A 20186-nucleotide genomic window follows, 5' to 3' on the forward strand; every position below is an offset into this window, starting at 1 on the left:
AGAAGCCAGAGGGACAAAACTGAAGTCCCGAAAATATAACCGGGAAACAAGTGGATGAACACGAACAGGTAAAACTTGAAACAAATAAAGGTTTTGAGGATGAAAGGTGGCAGAATCCTGCCGGGGAGCCAGAGCTGCTGGCTTTGCTGGGAGAGGCTTTGATACTCGCCTGGGGGAAAGGATCGGCCGAGGCTAGCAACACGTTTTCTGGTTTGAGGTCACAGTGAACGATATTTTTAAAGTGAAGATGCCGCAAAGCCACAAGTATCTGTAAAGAAGAAAGTCACCACAATGATTTTATTTTGGTCTATTAGTTCATTTCAAAATGTTTTCGACTAGGACATAAACTGGAAGGGCCATGAGAAAACTCACAATGAACACTTAAGCTTCTTTACACGCACGTCACTGAAATAAGCTAAATTAACAGCAGGTTTCTAAGGAAACGTCAGTGGAAAAAGTAGCATATGATGGTATTGATACAGCATCCAACACAGGTTCAGATAACAGTTGTCAATAATATCTTCCAGGGATACCCGTTCTTGAATGTTTTCAAAGAACCAGGACTCAGTCACTGTGCAATTTAAAATTTCACGAGGACTTTTAATACGTGGGCCTGCATACACATTACTCACTTGGGATACTGGACTCTGGAGACCACAGATACAAACGAAATAATACTATAAGCCCCTGCAACCTTTTTGAGTGTAATTCAGACTTTGCACGTAGAGACTAAACAAGGCTAGGAAGCTGCAGTTAAGCAGTGATAACATTTGATATTGAACATTATCTTTTTTTTTTTCTGACTCTAATTGATTTCTTACCTGAGTAATTAAAAACTTCGTTATGTGTTCTGGCAACCTGCCCTTTTCACTTGACAAGATCATCTCCAGCATGTCTCCATGGAGTTTTTCCATAACAACAAACACTCTTTCAGGCGTCTCAAACATACACTCCAAATTTACAACACCAGGGTGATGAAGGTTCTATTAAAGATAAATAAAGCACTTGAAGAAAATGAGTTTTTTGATACTGTTTGGCAAGCTCACTGATTATATAAAACTGTTCAAGCTTAAAGCTATGGAGAAACCCCACACTTCAGATTCTTAACATTTCTAAATTCCACATGTGCTGCCTTATATTTTTGAAATTCTAATGTCTCCAAAAAATATATCATTGCTTTCTATGCATAGTGAAATTATTTTTTCTATGTTGGAAAACCTAAGTTCCAACACTGTGAATTGCTAATTAGGTTTTAATTAGAATGCCATATTGAGAAATCTGTAATTTCTTAGGATCATCTCCAGTATTAAGCACGCCATACTAAATAAGCATACCGGGCCGTCTCTACACACTCGGGAGAAAGTGAACGTAGACAAGATGAAATCTATACTTGTGGTGCATCTGACGGCACTGATGAAGCATATTAGTCAAAACCTTTTGGAATTGCTCTGCTACTGGAGGCTGCAGTAGTTTGCTACCAAAGCTCTTACACAGAGTTTAGGTTGCCAGGAAAACAGCAAAAAAAAAAAAAAAAAAAAAAAAAAAAAGTTATTGAGCGCATATTTGTTCAGTGCACCATGAGGCTTCTGTGGTGGTCCTGCATTGTTCTCAAGCACTCAACAAATATTTCCACAATAAAGCAATGACTAATGACAGGCTGCAGTTGGCCTGACATGATTTTTTTAAATTAATTTATTTATTTTGAGAGAGACAGAGAGAGTGTGAGTAGGGGAGAGGCAGAGAGAGAGGGAGGATCCCAAGTAGGTTCTACACTGACAACCGGACTCTGGGCTCGAACTCACAAAACTGTGAGATCTTGACCTGATCTGAAATTAAGAGTGGGATACTTAACCGAATGAGCTGCCCAGGCGCTTGACATGTTAACTGTCACAAAGGTCAGGTAAAATTACTCTTAACATTAGATGGACCCTTGTGATGATGCTTGAGTCTGAATGTTGCTGTGGGGTCATCAACCAAGCCTTTGATCATCTAATCTTTATTTTGTTTTTTTCCTGTGCACAACAAAAAATGCTAACTTAAAAGAACTACTATATGTTCCACTTATATTTCTTTTATATTTTTTTAATATTTATTTATTTTTGAGAGAGAGAGAGAGAGAGAGTGAGAGAGGGAGAGAGGGAGAGGCAGGGTGCAAGCAGGGGAGGGGCAGAGAAAGAGGGAGACACAGAATCCAAAGCAGGCTCCAGGCTCTGAGCTGTCAGCACAGAGCCTGACATGGGGCTCAAACTCATGAACCGTGAGCTCATGACCTGTAACAAATTCAGAGGCTTAACCAACTGAGCTACCCAGGCACCCTCCACTTATATTTCAATGAGAAACAGAAAAAAAAAAAAATCATCAGGGAGCCTGGGTGGCTCAGTTGGCTAGGAGTCTGACTCTTGATTTCGGCTCAGGTCACGATCTCTCATTTCATGAGTTCGAACCCCATGCCCTGTGTTGGGTCCTGCACTGAGAGTATAGAGCCTGCTTGGGATTTTCTCTCTCTGTCTCTGCCCCTCCCCTGCTCTCTCTCTCTCTCTCTTTCTCAATAAATAAATAAACTTAAAAAAATGAACTTTAAAAAAAAAAAAGAAGAAATCATCATGAACACAAACTACCTAAAGAAGAATCAGGGACTAACTTAAATGTGCTAATAGCTGTGAACAGAAAAAAAAAAAAAAAAAAAAAAAAAAAAAAGCTTTATTTTAGAAAAGAAATTTTTAGTTATAAAAGTGTATATATAAAATGAAAATTTCACAAATGACTGGAAACCTGAGGTGGCTCAGTATTCAGACTTCACAGATGGATATGGGGAGGTGAGCAGCAGAATGGGCCGCAGGAGAGAGTGCACCGTAGTCAACCTTCCACCCAATGGTAAGGGATGCCTGGCATTAACTGCATACGGAGCCAGGCCACGGCTAGCAGAAGCTCCCATGATGATATCCTGTCTCTCAGGATGCCTTTCTCCTACTTTGGCCATTTTGATCTCTGCCTCAGATCTCTGATGGGTCTTTTTGGTTCCGATGCCTTGGTGCCCAATCATGTAGCATCAATGTGATCATGGAATAGTAAGTTTCTGGATGTGGTCCGAGCAGATGTCTACACATCTACCCCAAAGCCTTTCACCTCCAGAGTGCTGGGGTCATTGTTCTTAAAACTGTCACACTGTTAGCTGGTCATATCTGTCTACTTCAGGATAGACCAAGCCTCCAGAAACATTCTCTCCTGGTCAGAGCTGAAGCACATGGACAGTGTGGGATTAACTGAGCTCACACTGTCACTACTATTACTTTATTTGTCCCTACTGCCTACAAATAAGACCAGATGGTTGCTGGGCTTTCAGCATTATGGGAGTGCCAGATCCTTAGGTGGGAAACTCCAGATAAAAAATGCATGAATGTGCTTGATATGCAGTATGGAAAACCAGCAATGGCACTGCTCATTCCCGAACCTGCACGTAGCCTGTCACATTGTCTTGCCATCCCCCTTCCTGAGAGAGGAGCCACACTGAATGGAAAGACCAGCACCTGGGTCTCCAGGCATTTCAGCTGTCCTGTTTTAAATCAGTGATGACAGGAAAGGCTTTAAGAATGACGTGAGTCCTGCCTGAATTATGACCCTCCTGGAACAAGTCCACCATAAGATGTGCTAAGTGTACCTTCTTCTTTGAGTATTTTCTGAACTTTTTTCTTAAAAAAAAACAAAAAAACAAAAAAACAAAAAAACACAATATTTATTTGAGAGAGAGAGGGAGAGAGAGAATCCCATGCAAACTCTGCGCTGTCAGCACAGAGCCCCACGTGCAGGGTTCAGTCCCACCAACCATGAGATCATGACCTGAGCCAATACCAAAAGTTGGACACTTAACCGACTGAGCCACCTAGGCGCCCCTGAACAGATTTCTATTTAATCTAACTTCAAACATTTAAGCAGTGTTCTGGAGCGTTTGGCTTTCTTAAATGATCCAGGCCTATTGACTGGGTGGGGAGGAAGAACAATGAATAGGAAAGCAGGAGACTGACAGAAGCAAGTAGCAGCAAGGCAGGGGGTCTCCCATGTGTAGACACAGGAGAAACTGTTGTGAGAAGAAGGTAAAGGTTAAAGGGGGCTCAGGAAGGGCAGGGGAGAACAGAAGTGGTGTTGTAGTGGCTCAGCCTGCTGCTTCTGCTTACCCTGGTTTGGACTGTGGAGGGTGAGGGAGAAGAGGGAATCAGAAAATGGCCAGGAAACTCTCCTGGCTAAAGTAGCCAAATATATATGCAGTGTTGCTTTTCATGTGCTTCTACTTCTATGTCTCTAAGAGAGGGAGTTCTTAGAAACACTAAAGTCCTTCATTCAGCCATTCTTTTTCCCTTTTCCCTCTTCTATTACATGACTTAACAAGCCTCCATACGTAGGTGAGGACTTAAATGTGTTTATCTATTTGGTGTACTCCCGGAACGTTCTAGGCCAAAAGTAAGGAATGGATTAATGAAGACTGTTCACTGTCAACTATCTTGTGCCATGTTCACTGTAAACTCTGAAAGACTCTAAAATGTCCTCTAATAGCATCTTTATGGAAAGGATAAGAGAAAATTTTGCTATTTTAACTAAAGGACTTTGAATAGAGTTAGGTATACAGATTTTAAAAAGTTCAATAAAAGCGCTGAATTGTAAGTCGTGTATACACAACTGGGAAAAAGAATTGTTTTAGAAAAGTTTAGACTAATAGGTTTGTTGCACTTGGCCCTTGCTCTTTTATAAAAACCCTTATGCTTTATAGATTTGTTAAAGAATACCCTCAGTGGTAGCTGAAAAATCTTTCCAAGAGCAAAATGACTTTTTCTTTTTTCTGCAGAGAGAACATATAATAAGTTGATATTTTTAAAGTTTTTCATATGTAGCTGAGACAAGGCCATCATAGATGCTTACTCGTGAGCTGTAATTTTTGCATTGAACCAAATGACCAAAGTTGTTTTTCTATTTGACAGTAACAGAAGAAAAGAGAATAGAAAGAGTCATGACTTATTTATCCAAATTCTCTATACTATACTGATAATTATGTCTTTAACCTAAAAAGATAATAATATTTGGAGAGTGGAAATAAAACAAATTCAAGCCATTATTTTCTATTACCATTTATAATTCATATTGTCTTTTTAATTACTGAAGCGTAACTCTAAGATAAGTTTCAACCCAAGTGGTCCATATGACTTGCTCACAATTTTACTTTTCTGTATAAAATATGAAATAACTTTTCAACTTTTCCTACTAATGGACAAAGTAACCAAATTAACTTAGAAGTGGCTTGATGATTTTAACACTAACCATGGCATACTAGTAGTCAGAAAGAATTTTGCTAACTTCTCAGGCCTACCTCAAGAATTCAGATAATAAATTTCATGGCAGAGTAAGCTACTACTGGACTCTCTGACCATCTGTTTGTTGCATTTAAGTAATTTAATTTTCAGGAAATGAAACATTTGGTCAAGTACAGGAAAGAATAGTGTCCATTCACACTTAACAGATTGATGACATATCCATGGGGTGAATATAAATTATTTTGAAGTCTGGAGGAAATACCATTTGGAGATCAAGACAAAAATCTTCCTGATTCAAGTTGCCTAGAGAATTCTTATGTAATCAATGGAAACTAGTCACTAAAAGCAGAAGCTTTCATAAAAATTATGATATTTTATCTAAAAGAAAGGAAATAAAAATTTAACTAACATTTTTAGTGTGTGTATACATTCTATTTTAGGTTACACTTTTCAGATTCAAGTTCAACAATATTTCATTGGTACTTATATTCTTTACTTCTAATTAAAATATTCATTTCATATATTTAGCTGTGATTAGTTAAAGATGTCATGTTTTCCCCTTGTTTATTCTACCTTTAGGATTATTATACTCAAACATATGAGAGGTGGGAAAGAGGAGAATTAGAATCAACACATCTTTTTAACAGGTTGTTTAAGAGGAATACAGCCTGAATATGGGGACTTCTGACTAGTTTTCTATCAAATACCTAAATGTTTTAGTTCAAAATGAGACAGAAAGAAATAAACTTAACAGTGATAAGTCCAAGGTCTAAATTCTAAATGGCATGCAGAGCGGAAGGAAGAATATTTCATTACACAGCACTGTTCATGGAGACGTAAGGTAACTTTCTCAGAGGTAAAGCACTGTGGCAATGACTTTGTTGATCCTCATTACTGCCCACTTGCCAGTGTTGAGAAATGAGGACATCTTATCCATTTTCCAATCACATTCTCTTACAATTTATGCTTCATTTAATGCCTCTAGAAATCACAATCACCTGATACTTTATAAAAGGGAAATAGCATGTAATTCCCTGAGAGAGGCTAAAAAAAGTCAATGTAGAAACCAGGTGATTATAAGAAGACTCGGTAAAGATAATACCAAAATTGGTAAGAGAAGCTAAGCTATCTCTCATAAATTCCAGAACCTATCCAACTGTCTTTTAGGTATGTCGACTTAAATGAAAGATGTTCAACAACAGAATTAGTGTCTTTCCACCCAAACTTAGTCTTCTGGTGGTGTTTCCTCTCTTGGTAAATGGCCAACCATCTGGGTCAGAAGCCTGAGAGTCATCCTTAACATTCTCTTCCCCCTCACTTCCAATGACCAGTTTTAGAGCTCATCCCCTTAATTCCTCTTACATTGATGCCTCACCTTCATCCTCACCATTAATGCCTTGGTTTGAGCCTTATCTCTCTTCTAGGGATGGGCCAAGGCCTCCCAACTGATCTCCTGGTCTTAGGTCTTGTTCTCCTCCAGCCCACTCCTGGAGCTAAGATCAGGAGTGTAACACTTAACTGACTGAGCCACCCAGAAGCCCCTAGTGCACTCCTCAAAGGGCTGCCACTGTGATTCTGAACATTCCATCTTGCTTCTAGCTCATAAGGGAATCACCACCAGCTTTAGGAGATGTACCCTTTAGCGCAGCCCATGGGACCCTTTACCATCAGCTACTTCTCTTCCTCCTATCCAAGTATTTCCCCAGCTTCTTTTCTTCTTCCCTATATATCTACCCTTCTCTCTAGTCATAGTAATTATTTTCAGAACAAGTACCCCTCTCTCTCTCCCTTTTACACTTTCATACACACTTTCTCTCAGCCTGAATCAGACCATTTTGTCTGATATGAATATTCAACTATTAGGCAGCTTTCATTGACTCCCACCGTCTGACCTGGATGTCTCTGCAACCCTCTTCCTTCAATCCTTGTTAAATTCTCTTTCTTAACAGTTAACATATCATACCTAGTTATTGATGGGCCTATGTGTCTTACCTGTAAGACTATAAGCTCCATAACGCCTGCATTTTATCAATTTTACACCTAGTTCATGTAAGCTTAGTGCCTGGTATATATTAAATGTCCAGCACAAATTTGTAAATTTGATTGAAAGATGAACAGTTCCTATATCTCCTTACTTTTCAGTACATGGGTAACATTCTTTAAGATTTAAGTGATTTTATTGAAGAGATGATGATACATACCTGACATATTTAGCTAGCACATTTTGCATCAAATAGACTATATGTTGATATTCTCTCTTCATATAAAAATACAGTACATGAATTTTTCATTGTGAGTTCACTTGAATCTGCTAGTGAGCAATGTCAGGTTTCTGACAATGACTACTATCATTATAAATAATGATTTGTATGATAAACACCAATAATACAGTTGTGAATATCAGAGATGTCACCAATGGTAAGAGTTGAAAAATGATATCCTAAAGTCTCGAGGGAATGACAAAGACATCCTGGTGGTTTCTAAGCACCAGTCCTTCAAAATATATAAGTTTGGCCACTGCTCTGGTAAATATTTCAACATATTTGAAAGGAAGAAACAAAATTTTAATGCTATTTAGGTGATTTGTATTTACTTTATATCTAGCTCTCAATAAGGAAGTTTTCATAGTATCAGCTCATTCTCAAAGGCAAGAGTCACCAGCAAGAGACAAGTTAAAGCAGCAGCAGCAGAAGGCCACCGTCAGGATACTCCTACATTATCCCTTTCCCTCCATGCCAACCCTCCCTTACATGAGTTGTGAAAACCTAATTTCCTAGGATTTCATTATTGTCCCAAGAGTGAGAAATAAAGCAATGAAAATGGGCCATTCAGGTAATAAAGATCACTGTACTTCTAACTTCTAGTGTAGAGTAGGCCTCGGGACACCCTTCCCTTTCTTTGTTTTTCCTTTCGCTCAGAGCAGGCACAAACACAAGGAAAGCCTCAAGGCTGCGAGCCTAATTTCAGAGGCACGGTCTCTGGAAACAGACTGCTACAGATTGTATTCCAGGTCTGCACATTCCACTGACTTTCATTCCTTTGTATGTGAAATGGCACAATAATGTGTCTAATTCTGTAATGTAACTAGGGCTTGGTTATTTAATGTATATAAAATACTTAGAATCATGCCTGGTACATAGTAAAGGTTAGCTGATATTGTCATTAGGCACATTTTCTGTCATTTTCACAAGATCTGGGCCACGTTTCTCTGTCTAGTTTGATACCTAAAAGTTTACAGTTAGTGGCAGAAAAGAAAATTTCCTTTTGCCTTTCATGTAACAGAGGCTATAGGTTAACCTGAACCTTCTAATTTGTCCTCCCCCATCTTTCTTCTTGACATATTTTTAGACCTCAGTGATGGCAGAGATGCATCCACTCTGAGGTCAACCATGAGAAGACTTTGTTACACTAGGTGAAAGGTCTTCTGGATGGAGATTACTTGGTGGTGTGTAAATGTATGCCCATTTCATGTTCAGCTGGCCAAAAATCTACAGTTTAAATGGGCTCATATTTTAGTAGTTATCTTTAAGCATTTCTGGCAAATTTAATCTGTAAAATTTTAGAAAGGTACATTGATGACAGTCTAGAACAAAATAAAGCTAACATACACTGTCAGAGGAATAAATGCATGCAATATGACTTTAACAACAAGACCAGATGTAATAATCCATCTTCTTGTAAATAGATACCACTGGCTAACATTTAGATCAATGGGGCCACAATCAAATTTAACCCACTGGACCTTCGGAACTCAGAAACATTCACATAATTTTTGGTAAGAATTGTTCACACCTCCCATCAGAACTAGAATGCAACTTACTTTTGTTGTAGCAGTAATTAGCACAGACTGATGCCAGATTAATACAATCCAAAATTTTGTGGGAGAAATGGTAAGCTGAAGTATCTTCATTAACTGCCAAAAACAAAAGATACACCTGTATCTTGCCTGGCTCTCAACAGAGAAACTTGCAGGTGGCCAGCTTGTAATGCACAATTTACTACAACATTTTTCTCATCTTAAATGAACTTTAAGTCTTGTGTATTCTATTAAGTAACATTTGCCCAATAAATAAAAAGAAAAGAAAAAGGACTAATTCAATATTTGCATAGCAAGAAAATCAACCGAGTTCTGATGCATGATTTTGTATTTATGTATGTCCATAAACCTGTCTATACTTCTGTCAGTCATTCTTCTCCATCAATTCTGGAAATGCTCCAATCTAGCTTTAGACTCCAGGGTTGCTGCAGACACATGATAAATACAATGTGTCTTCTCCTTTCCATATAAGAAGAGAAGCAGCTAAACGCAGAGAGGAAGGAGAAGTATACAGAAAACAATACTTAAAAAAAACAAACAAAAACCTCTCATCATCTTTTATGTCATTTCTAGCCTTTCTTGACTTCTCACCAGATATAAGTAGTATAAAGCTATGTGATATTTTCCATTCATCACCAGGAACCCTTCAAATTCAAGGTACATGGAAAATTTTAAAATCCCAATCCAGGTTCCTGAGCCTGTAATTTGGATTGATACACTGAGGTTTTGTTGGAATTAATATTTATATATGGCTGAATTTGATACTGATATTTGGAGGTGGGGGGTGATTTTTATCAGGAGAACTCAGGAAAGACTCTCACACAGAAATGATCTTATATGTACTCCCGTACTTAACCCTTAAGCCCCAACTAAGACCACAATTTCAAGTTGACTAGGTAAAAAGAGCCAACACAAAGACTTCAAAGATAGAAAGTTAACAAATGACCAATGCCTTAAAAAACAACAACAACAACAACAACAACAACAACAACAACAACAGTGTTTGTAACATTCCACCCATAAAGTATGACCCCCTACCCTTTCTTCCATGCTATTACTCAGTTTGTGTTTAGAGGAAAGGCAGGAATTAAAAGTATGGTTGTTAAAATAGAAAAATTGGAATTTGTAAATCAAGATGTGTTTATTGTATATGATAGCTGAAAATGGCTCAAATATCTGCATTTTTTTCAACTTGCTATCAAATGCATGGCAATGGAGACACATCTGCAACACTTTTTTTTATTTCCTGTTAATCTGGCTAGAAACATGAATGCATAAATCCAATCTAGTCTTGGTGTTAGATTTTAAAGTGTAATTTTTAACAAATCATAACACTGTAGCCCAGCTTCTATATTTAGATGCCAGCACTCCAGAAAGCATAACATTCTCTTATAGCATTAAACGATCTGTGCAGACACATAACCCTTCTGATGCCTTATATACCAGATAATAGGAAGTGGAGTGAGTATACAGGGTCTACTGAACAGCAACAGAAGACAGACACTATTGGCAAACAGGTCAAATGGTGACATTTCACATTTGTGTAAGGTTTCTGTAGCAAAATGTGTTTCATTGATATATTCTCAAAATTAAACAAATTCTTAATCATGGGGCTTTTCAAAATCTTTAATAAGTGAAAGACTGTATTCACTTCTAAGATGTGGGATGATCTGAATATAAGATATAAGACACATATTTTTTAAACTGTCTTAATGAGGGAATCTTTACCCCCATCCCCTTCCATGAAGAACCGACTAGTATTCTTCCAAAAATACACTGGGAAACACTGATTTAAAAAACATTTTATATATTATTTAATTTAGTTCCCCAAAACATACCTGCAAAGTAAGCACAGCAAGTCAGATGAATTCGAATTCATAATTAAGGAAATCAATGCTAAAAAAAGATTTACCACCCCCCCCCCCCGCCCTACCAAAAAGAGAGAGAGAGAGAGAGAGAGAAGAAGGAAGAGTTTTAACTTGGAACCTGACTTTTTGACACTAAGTTTTCATTCTGACTAACTTCTTACTGAACAGGATACCTATTTGGAAAAATCTCTAAGTTCATTTTCTTTTTCTTATAATAGATCTTTGTTTCCTTTTTTCCTCCATGTTAGATATGTATATACATAATCAATGGGCTTAATTTTTTGGAACATGCAGAAGATAACAAGATTATCAGAGCTGCAAAACATGTCTTATCTGAACAAACAATTTCATGAAAATTCTTCATGCAATAAAACAGAAAGAAATATTTTAAGAAATATAATAAACATATTCAATGAAACAACAGAAGTATAAACTAACCTCTTCCTACACACTAAAAGAAAAGATACTCAAATGTTGCATATTTTTCTCTAGAGAAAGAAAAAAAAATGACTCCTTCATGATTTTTTTAAAAACTACCAGTTTGCAAAAATTTTCATTTTTCCCACCCACACTTGGCAATATTATTTTCTGGTTTTCTAGCATGATCATCTTTTCTCCACCTCCTGATCATCCTTCTAGACTAAGGGAACAAAGCCATTTACTTACACATTGACGTTTTTAGACAAAATGGTAAAGAATGCTTTATTATCTACTGGCATGCTCTGCAATTCTGTATTCCCTTGGTTTCTTCAGTATGGCTAGACAATGTGTTCAATAAATATTCACTGAGCACCCATCAGGGGCCAGGCATATGTTAAAGTGTGTTCAGCCCCAGTCTAGGCTCTGAGTCAACCATGTTCTTTGTTAGGATGAAATAATGTTTCTAGGTTCTATATGTAGGGAATTCAACAAGTTACAGGAACTGGTTTCTAGAAGCTAGACTCTATAGCCTAGTTGTGGCAATACTAGTAACACCTAGTAAGTATGGCACCTTTACTTACTTATATGCCAGGCACTGCTAAGAGTTCCACAAAATTATCACATCTGAGTCTCACAACATCTCTACAAGGTTTCCTAGGTAAGGAAACTGAGGCTCAGAGAGCTTAAGTAATTTATCCAAGTTCCTAAGAACTCTTAAATAAAAAGTCTGAGCTTTGAACCCAGGCATCTGATTCTAGACCTCATGCTCTTTAAACACTATAGTATCCATTGCTTGAATACTCTCTGTGGACTCAAATCCATTTAGAACTGGGGTCCTGATGTTCTAACTGGTGTGCTTTCAAGGTCCGTGTTACTTCAGTCTCCTCAATATGATCTTACAGCCCATCTCAGCATATTGTCTAGATTTCTGAATGCTGCCTGTGGCAAGTCTTCTCATCTCAGTGTCCCCTCTACCTGTTATGACATCCACCATGACAAATTGCCTTGACGATTCTTCAGCTTCCTAACTGGTGGGACTTCCCCTATAGCTCAGTCTATTTCTAAACCCATATACCACCACAGTGTTGTTCTATGTTATCAAATCCTCTCTTGATCTTGAGGTTCCACTGTATTTAAAAGCATCACTCCGATATGTTCTCTGCCTTTCTTTGCACCCAAAGCCCAATTTTTCCCCCAGGATTCAGTTTTTGAGACAGCCTGTAACATCAGGAACAATTAGCAGCTATTCTACAAACTCGTCCTCCTTAACAAATACCACAATTTTCAAATTAGAACTTAAAATTTATTGATTCATACAAAAAGTATTATGACAAAGGCCCTGACAAAGAGTTTAAGAAAATACAGTATGTGATTTAAGATCATTTTGTCAAAAGTTAATCGGTTACTTATAAAGTCTTTACTACCATGCTAGGCATTGTGGAAGCTGAAAACAAGGTGTTGCTGAGACCTTCAAATTCGTTTATGATCTAATTATTACATAAGAAGTATTCAATAAATGTTACTTTATATGAAGACTAGAAACCATAGATAAACAGGAAATATGGAAAACAGCACAAGACTGGGAGATCTGGAAGGTCAATCAAACATGGATAAACCAAGTAAACCAGGATGGGCATCCAGCCTTGGAATTAAAAGCTGAGCAATGGCCAGAGGTTAAGAGTAATGATGAGAACAATAATTCAAAGAGGAATGAAAGGTTCAGTTGAATAGTAGTGATAAGGTACAGCATGATCACCTACGATGTAAAAAAACCAGGAAAAATAGATTTGATGAAATAAGAAAACTACTAAGCTAGGGAGGGATAGGATGGAAACCACTAAAGACTCATCTGGTTGGGGTCTTCAGATGAACCAGAGAAAAGGCAGGGCCAGCAGATGATGATGGAGTGGGATTGGGGGATGGGGAGCCAAGCTATCAGAATATCACCTGTTGCAGTAATCAAGGCATGAATTTAAAAGCTTGGTCTAGACTAGTGCCAACGGAAATGTTAAGGATGAAGTTAGGGCAAATGTGTAGAAAGAAAGACGAGGAACAGGGTAACTTCGTCACTAGCAGTTGAAAGGAGCAAATAGCCTCTAACAAGGTTTTCTTGTCGTCAAACTTTTTTCTCTATAATATACCATCCCCAAATGTTATTTTGATCATAACTTAAAAAAAAAAAAAAAAAACATTTCAAGCAGAATAAAATCCAATCAACCTGGCACAATATGTAAGGCTCTCTATGAACTCACACGAAATCCATTTCCTGGTCTTACTGCGCACTCTGACTCTTAACAGCAGTCTCCTAAGTAGTTATACTCTTGTGGAACAGAAAGATTTTTAAGAGATATGGGAACAGAGCATAATTTTAAGAAAATCTGTTTTGTTTATATCTGTATCCCTGCTGCCTGGAACATGGTGGGCCCTCAGTTATATATGAGGAATGAATGAATGAATCATACCAGTCCACAAATTATCTTCTAATACAGACCTGAGAATAGCCATATAGCTTTTAAATTCTCTATTGCGATGTTTCTTTTCATAAAAATTTTTCTCCCTTACAATGGATACTTCTCACTAACTCCAAATAGGAAGAAAAATCCTCAGGGAGAAAAGTAGAGAGAAAATTCGAAATACTATATTGGTCTGAAGTGACTGACACTAACATGGAAATCAATACTTCTGTAACTTAATTTCTAATTCACACTTTCACCAAAATTCAAGAAGATTTAATGGATTTATTAATGGAGAGGGGACTGAAATGAATTTCTGAAGATAAACCACCATTTTTGTTTGTTTTCTCTTACAAAGTGGCTCCTACAGTTAAAAAAAAGAAAACTATTGCTGAATTCTAATTCAAACACTAAGTAATAAACACCCACCAACTTATGAACTGAATTAAAAAATTAATCTCAATAAATAGTATACTTTCAGTAACACTTTATTTTTTATTTAAGAAGTACTGATAAAATTTTACAGAATAAAGCTTTTACTAATAATTATAACTTAATCCAAAAGTATGTTTTAAACACTTAAAGTGTGCTAATCAAGAAATTTTAAATATATACTTATTTTTATTGTAAATAATTATGCAAAGGAACCAACAAAAGACTTCCAGGTATAAAAACACATTACAATGGAATATAATTTTGTGGGAAAAGTGAAATATAGGCAAAGGAAACAAGGAATGTTGTGAATTATACTATTGTTAAAGAAATGCACATTCACGTATTTTTTTAAATGGATGGTAAAGAATATCAAATGTCTATGACATTTAGATTCTAATGCATACATTTAAAGGAGTTCTATAATAGCTTTATTTTTAAATATTGATACTTTAATATAGTACAAAATTAAAACTCTTTAAAATATGACAAAATAGTTCTAGCTGTCATCTTAAAAATACACAAACAGTTACAAAGTTTTTTTTTTAGAATTATTTTTGAGATACATGATGAAAAATGTTTGAAGGCCACTCTTCCAAAATGATCTAAATTTTTCTACTCACTTGTCATAGAATATTTATTTTACTAAGGTAGCCCCTCAGCCTAATAGCCCTTTCCAGCATTTCTCTGGGTATAAAAACCTATGAATCTTTCAAGATTTCATCAATGCTATATTTCTCTTGGAAGCTCTCCCTGATTCCAACATTCTGGCCTCAGTCATAATCCGTGATTTCTTTCACTATATTTCCACAGCTAACACGATTTGCAGTTACTTGTACCTGACTGCCCAAATAGAAGTCAGAATGAAACTTGGTAGGTTTCATTCATTTTTACATGGGCCAGAAGCTCAGTAACTTGCTTTGTATAAAGGAAGTATTTCACAGTTATTGCTGATGGACTTAATATTTTTATTAATTGAAGAAAAGGGTTCTTGCCTTAGAACCTGGAAGAATGATTAAGGTTTAAGCGTTTGGTTCTAGGCTGGTTGGTTTGGGGTGAGACCGGCCCATAGTGGAGATGTCCTAAGGTCAAAGGTCTGAGACTCAAGTGCCTGTGGAAGATCAGAACTCAAAAGATCAATTAAGGAATGACCTGGGAAGGGATGACAGAGGACTCCCTTAAAGTGGATGACCTCACTTCAGGAATGAGTCCCATATTAGTATGGGCCATTTAGATGAAAGAAAGGAGAAGTTCAGGAAGACAAGTTGGAAGGACTAGCAGGGAAAGAGAAACAGGATCTGATAAGTGCAGGGGGGAGTGAGGACAGAGATTTGAAAAAGGAACAAATGATCAATGCCCTGCAAGGACTGAGATAAAGACTGAAAAACAGCCAAAGGGTGATAGGCAGGCAGAGGAAGAAAACAAGGGGATGGCAAAGGGCCTTGCATTTTCTTTAAGAAAGGCAGGGAAACCAAAGACAAGGAAATCTATGAACAAGAATGAAAAGAATAGAGCACAAATCTAACAGAGCTGCCATACCAAAGAGAGAGTTGGATGCAGCTGTGCAAGGCAGCCCAGACAAATCCCAACCACACTTGACTGTTGCTGTTGTTTTGTTTTGAAGTTAAGAGACACATGAATGAGAAGAGGAGTGCCTCCCAATAGAGAAACCAGAATAATGGAGGTAATTTTGGAGGTTAGTGCAAGGGATATATTTAACTTATGGCCTGTAAAATTCTTATGTATTTTTTCTATATTATGTATTCTATATTTTTAAATTGCAAAATGCTTTCACACCTTGTATCATAAACAGAAGTGCTTGTGTTTTAATTCTGACTGAACAAATCTGTGTTAATAAAGTACATTAAATATATATCATACCAATATCATTTACTGTAGGTTTTTAAGTTTCTAAGTTTTCTTAAGATAAAGTTTCATCTCCTTGTAAAGGTCAGTTTTCTGTGATATTCCTAATCATTAAACAAGAACTTTTTTATTCTTTTTTGTTGTCATGAATAGGAAAAAATAATTTCAAATTCTCCATGTTTTTTTTTTAAATCAAGATACAACTTTTAAAATAATAATATAAGTAGGATCCCTTGGGGATTTTATGAAATGTTTAACATCTACGTTAATTAACATTGTTCTGAAACATAGTAATAATAATGAAGTATTTACATCTAATGAAAACACAGCTCTTCTAAGTGATATAAGTAAGGGATAATAACTATGCCATAAGATTCAGACTTGCCTCAATTTTTCAACTATTTAAAGATATCTGAAGAGCTTAATTTTCTAACAATTGAATCAGATTTTGGAAAGTCTTCACCTAGGTTATATAGAAAGGAGAAAATGGAGAAAGAAAGAATTCTTTCACATATTCCATAGTTACACAACTTTGAAGTCTTCTATAAGCTAAGGAGCTTTTTTACAAACCACAGAAACAAATTAGCATTTGACCAGAGGACTAGGAGAGCTGCATGGGCAGGAATTTCTGCCATCAGTCACTTTAGTCAACATGGCCACTTCTGGAGAATCAGGAGGAGGGGACAGGGCAGAACTTGTGAACTCCAGGTACAACCATAAATGAGGACTCCAGCTTTTGTAAGTAGGGAACCACAAGGCAGAGGATATCAAATGCTTCCAGGAATCACTTTTATATCCAGAGGGATGGAATTCTGTTCCATAAGGTTAGTAGAAGAAAACCTTTCTCACCATCCAGGTGACTTTGATCATGGCACTTTGTCTGAACGTATCAGTTAGTGAGTCAGAATTCTAACCCCCACCCTCTATCCCCATTACTGCTTTGTCTTTTCAGGTCCAAAAAGATGAATTCTAACTTTTAATAAAAATATAAAATGAGGCAATGAGGGCTTTCAGAGAACTAACCCATTAACCATAGTTAATCTTTCTTAACTAACCAATTAAACATTAATAGCAAATGTGGACCAGATTCCTGCTACCTACTGGGATATTATGTATGCCATCTTATGTGACAGGATGGTGTTTCTGTACAATTTTATTCAACAAATATTTGCTAAACACGTAATGTGCACCAGGAAAAAATTCTTGTGTTTGGGATACATCAGTAAGTGAAACCATGATATCTGCCCTCCAGATGTGCACATTCTAGTGAAGGGGCTGGGGTGAGAAACACACAACAAATACAACAAATGAAATTCTGTAACAGACCAGAAGGCAATTAAGTGCTATGGAAGAAAAAAAACCATAGATCAGAGTTAACAGTGGTACAGGGGTATGGATGTGAGGGGGTTTGAGTGGACTGTATTTTTAAATAAGGTGAGAGTGGCATTTATATATCAATGATATGAACTTAAACATCATTGTCTCTGGATATTGAATTATAATCTTTCTGGGAAGCTGATAAATTTGACAATTGGTAAAAAGGTTCAAACTTTTTTTTTTCATTTGTTTCAGTTGGAAGATAGGATGAGTTCCCTATTTTTGATGAACAAATTTTGAACCAATTGGCAACTTTATGATAAAGTACAAACTACTGAATCCAATATGTGCATATAATTAAGCCAAACCTTAATAAGACGCATAGTACATGCTATGTGATTGAAAATTCAACACATAAATATGCTGCAAACATCTGACTGACGGAAGGCATAGCCGAGTGATTCAAACTAAGACTCATGACAAAAAGGATCTGTGTGTCTCTGCCTCCACTGTAACCACTGGACACGGAACAGTACTTAGTTCGTGATATGTGTACTCAATCAATACAAGTTTGATGAAAAAAGTGAAGACTGGTTAGGGCCAGTGGGGAGGAGTGATAAGCAATGAGCATTTCTGAGATTTCAGGCCATAATATGAGAACTGTTCCAACTCTTCATGTACTCAAGGGGCAGAATTTGACTTTCAACCTAACCAAACTTTTTTTTTTTTAGAAACCCGTAACGAAAATGTTGCCAAAGCCTGTTTATTGCAACTGAGTTGTTAATTGCATCCACTCTTTTAGAAGAGGAAATGGGAGGCAGTTTATGCTCAGGTGTATTTTATTTTTCTACCTTACTACAGAATCAGCAGCTGATAACATACAGACATGCTCAGGAGAGCCAATTATAGGTTCTAGACACAGAAAATCAGACATTCAACATTGATCTAGTCACTCTCTGCCACTGCCATAAAATGTAGAGTGACAGAGCCATGTTAACCAAGAAACTTCCCTCATGTCTGGTAAGGAAGGATAAATGTCTCTGTACACATGCCAGTCTGGATGTTGGCCTGTTGCAAAGGATCTGCCTTCAGGACACTATGTGGGAGGGGAGACGGGGACGGCGGGGGCCAGGGTTGGCAAGATGTCATTGACTAACTTTTCAGACGTCACTTACAGCTCAATGTTGCCAAGTTAAGAATTTTCTAAAAAAATCTTTTTCGGTAACTGATTAGCAAACGCCAAGCTATGAATCTATGAATTGGCATCTTCAGAGCCGTGGTTATCATCTTCCCCATGAAAACAGAGAACACTGTGGTAGTTCTCTGTGTTACATAGTTGTTCAGAAGCACAAAAACACCATCTTTAGAAATTCTTAGTCCCAGAAAAGTCTATGTTATTTTTCTATATATAGCAAGCATTATTTTTGGTTGTCCATGCACATGAACTCCTTTAGGGCAGAAGTTGTATCTTCTTCAACTTTTTATTGATGAAACTCAATAAAGTGCAGTTAAATGAAACAAGTGAAGAAATGCAATATGTTTTGCTTTGTTAGTGATGTTCAAATGAAAATTATTCAATAAAGCTATGAATTAGAAATTATGACCAGCTTGCACAACAAGTAGAGAATTATGGTGGTTATACAAAAAAATGGCCATTTATCAATGGCCTAATTGTCTAGACTGAATAGCTAGGTTGACCACATTTAGCAAACAGTTGCTCAATTTCCTTTTAGTCTGTGGAAAAAGTTTTAACAGTTACAAAAAATTGTATATACCACATAATATGTCTGACTAACATATTCTGGCTTGAAAAAGGGATTGGGGTGCCTGGGTGGCTCAGTCGGTTAAGTGTCCAACTTCGGCTCAGGTCATGATCTTGCAGTTCATGAGTTCGAGCCCCATGTTGGACTCTGTGCTGACAGCTCACAGCCTGGAGCCTGCTTTGGATTCTGTGTCTCCCTCTCTCTCTGCCCCTCCCCTGCTTGCATGCTCTCTCTCTGTCTCTTTCTCCCTTTCAAAAATAAACAAACATTAAAAAAAAAAAGTAAAAGGGATGACTGTTAATGAAAGGAGTTAAGGAACATGCTCAATATTAAGGGAAAGGCTTACTTTGAGAGACAAAGAGGACATTAACAATACCAAGATGATCTGAATCTCAGGCATACATTACTCATTTACTTGATATGCTGACAGTTACATACTCAATTCATACAATTATCACAGCATAACGGTGGAATGTTTATGAAGACAAGGTCATTTACAATGTGAAACAAAATGGTTCAGCATGTCCACAATGAGCAAATGCTGAAACATTATCCATTTAATGAGCATTAATAATGTATTAAAATCCAGAATTAGATACATAAAAAAGAACAAATGTTGCCCAGACTCAGGAAAGATACTACACAGGTAGTAGTTCGATGCTTGATCTGCCTTTCCAGTTATTTTAAAGTGTTCCCAAAAATCTACGCCCCAGGTATTTGGATAACTTTTCTTTGTTTTGAAGAAGTTGGAGGAATATTTTAGAGCCTCCAAAAGAAAATCAAAGAAGTACCTGTAGAATTGCAACCTCATTACGAAGCTGGCTTTCTTGTTTGGTTGGAAATCTTAATTTGTCAATGATTTTAATAGCTACGTCTCTTCCTGTTTTACGATGTTTTCCTTTAAAATGAAAAGGGGAAATATTAGCATAATGTTACTAAATATCATATGT

At 36.9% G+C, this 20186-nt stretch overlaps 1 protein-coding gene across 3 annotated transcripts in view; it reads right to left on the bottom strand.

Annotated features, from left to right (window-relative positions):
- Positions 1–20186, bottom strand: part of PRKD1 (protein kinase D1) — a 328453-nt gene that overhangs the window by 21255 nt on the left and 287012 nt on the right. For 2 of the 3 annotated variants that reach the window (XM_042942892.1, XM_042942891.1), the window contains 3 exons: positions 20028–20134; positions 822–983; positions 170–268 (listed from right to left, as the gene is read on the bottom strand). In XM_042942892.1, coding sequence (XP_042798826.1) covers positions 170–268; positions 822–983; positions 20028–20134 — 368 coding nt within the window. Of the gene's footprint in view, positions 1–169; positions 269–821; positions 984–9120; positions 9214–20027; positions 20135–20186 lie in introns of all 3 variants that reach the window. The other variant, XM_042942890.1, reaches the window with a different exon arrangement.

Source organism: Panthera leo, chromosome B3 (genome assembly GCF_018350215.1).
Source record: "Panthera leo isolate Ple1 chromosome B3, P.leo_Ple1_pat1.1, whole genome shotgun sequence".
Classification (NCBI taxonomy): Eukaryota; Metazoa; Chordata; class Mammalia; order Carnivora; family Felidae; genus Panthera; species Panthera leo.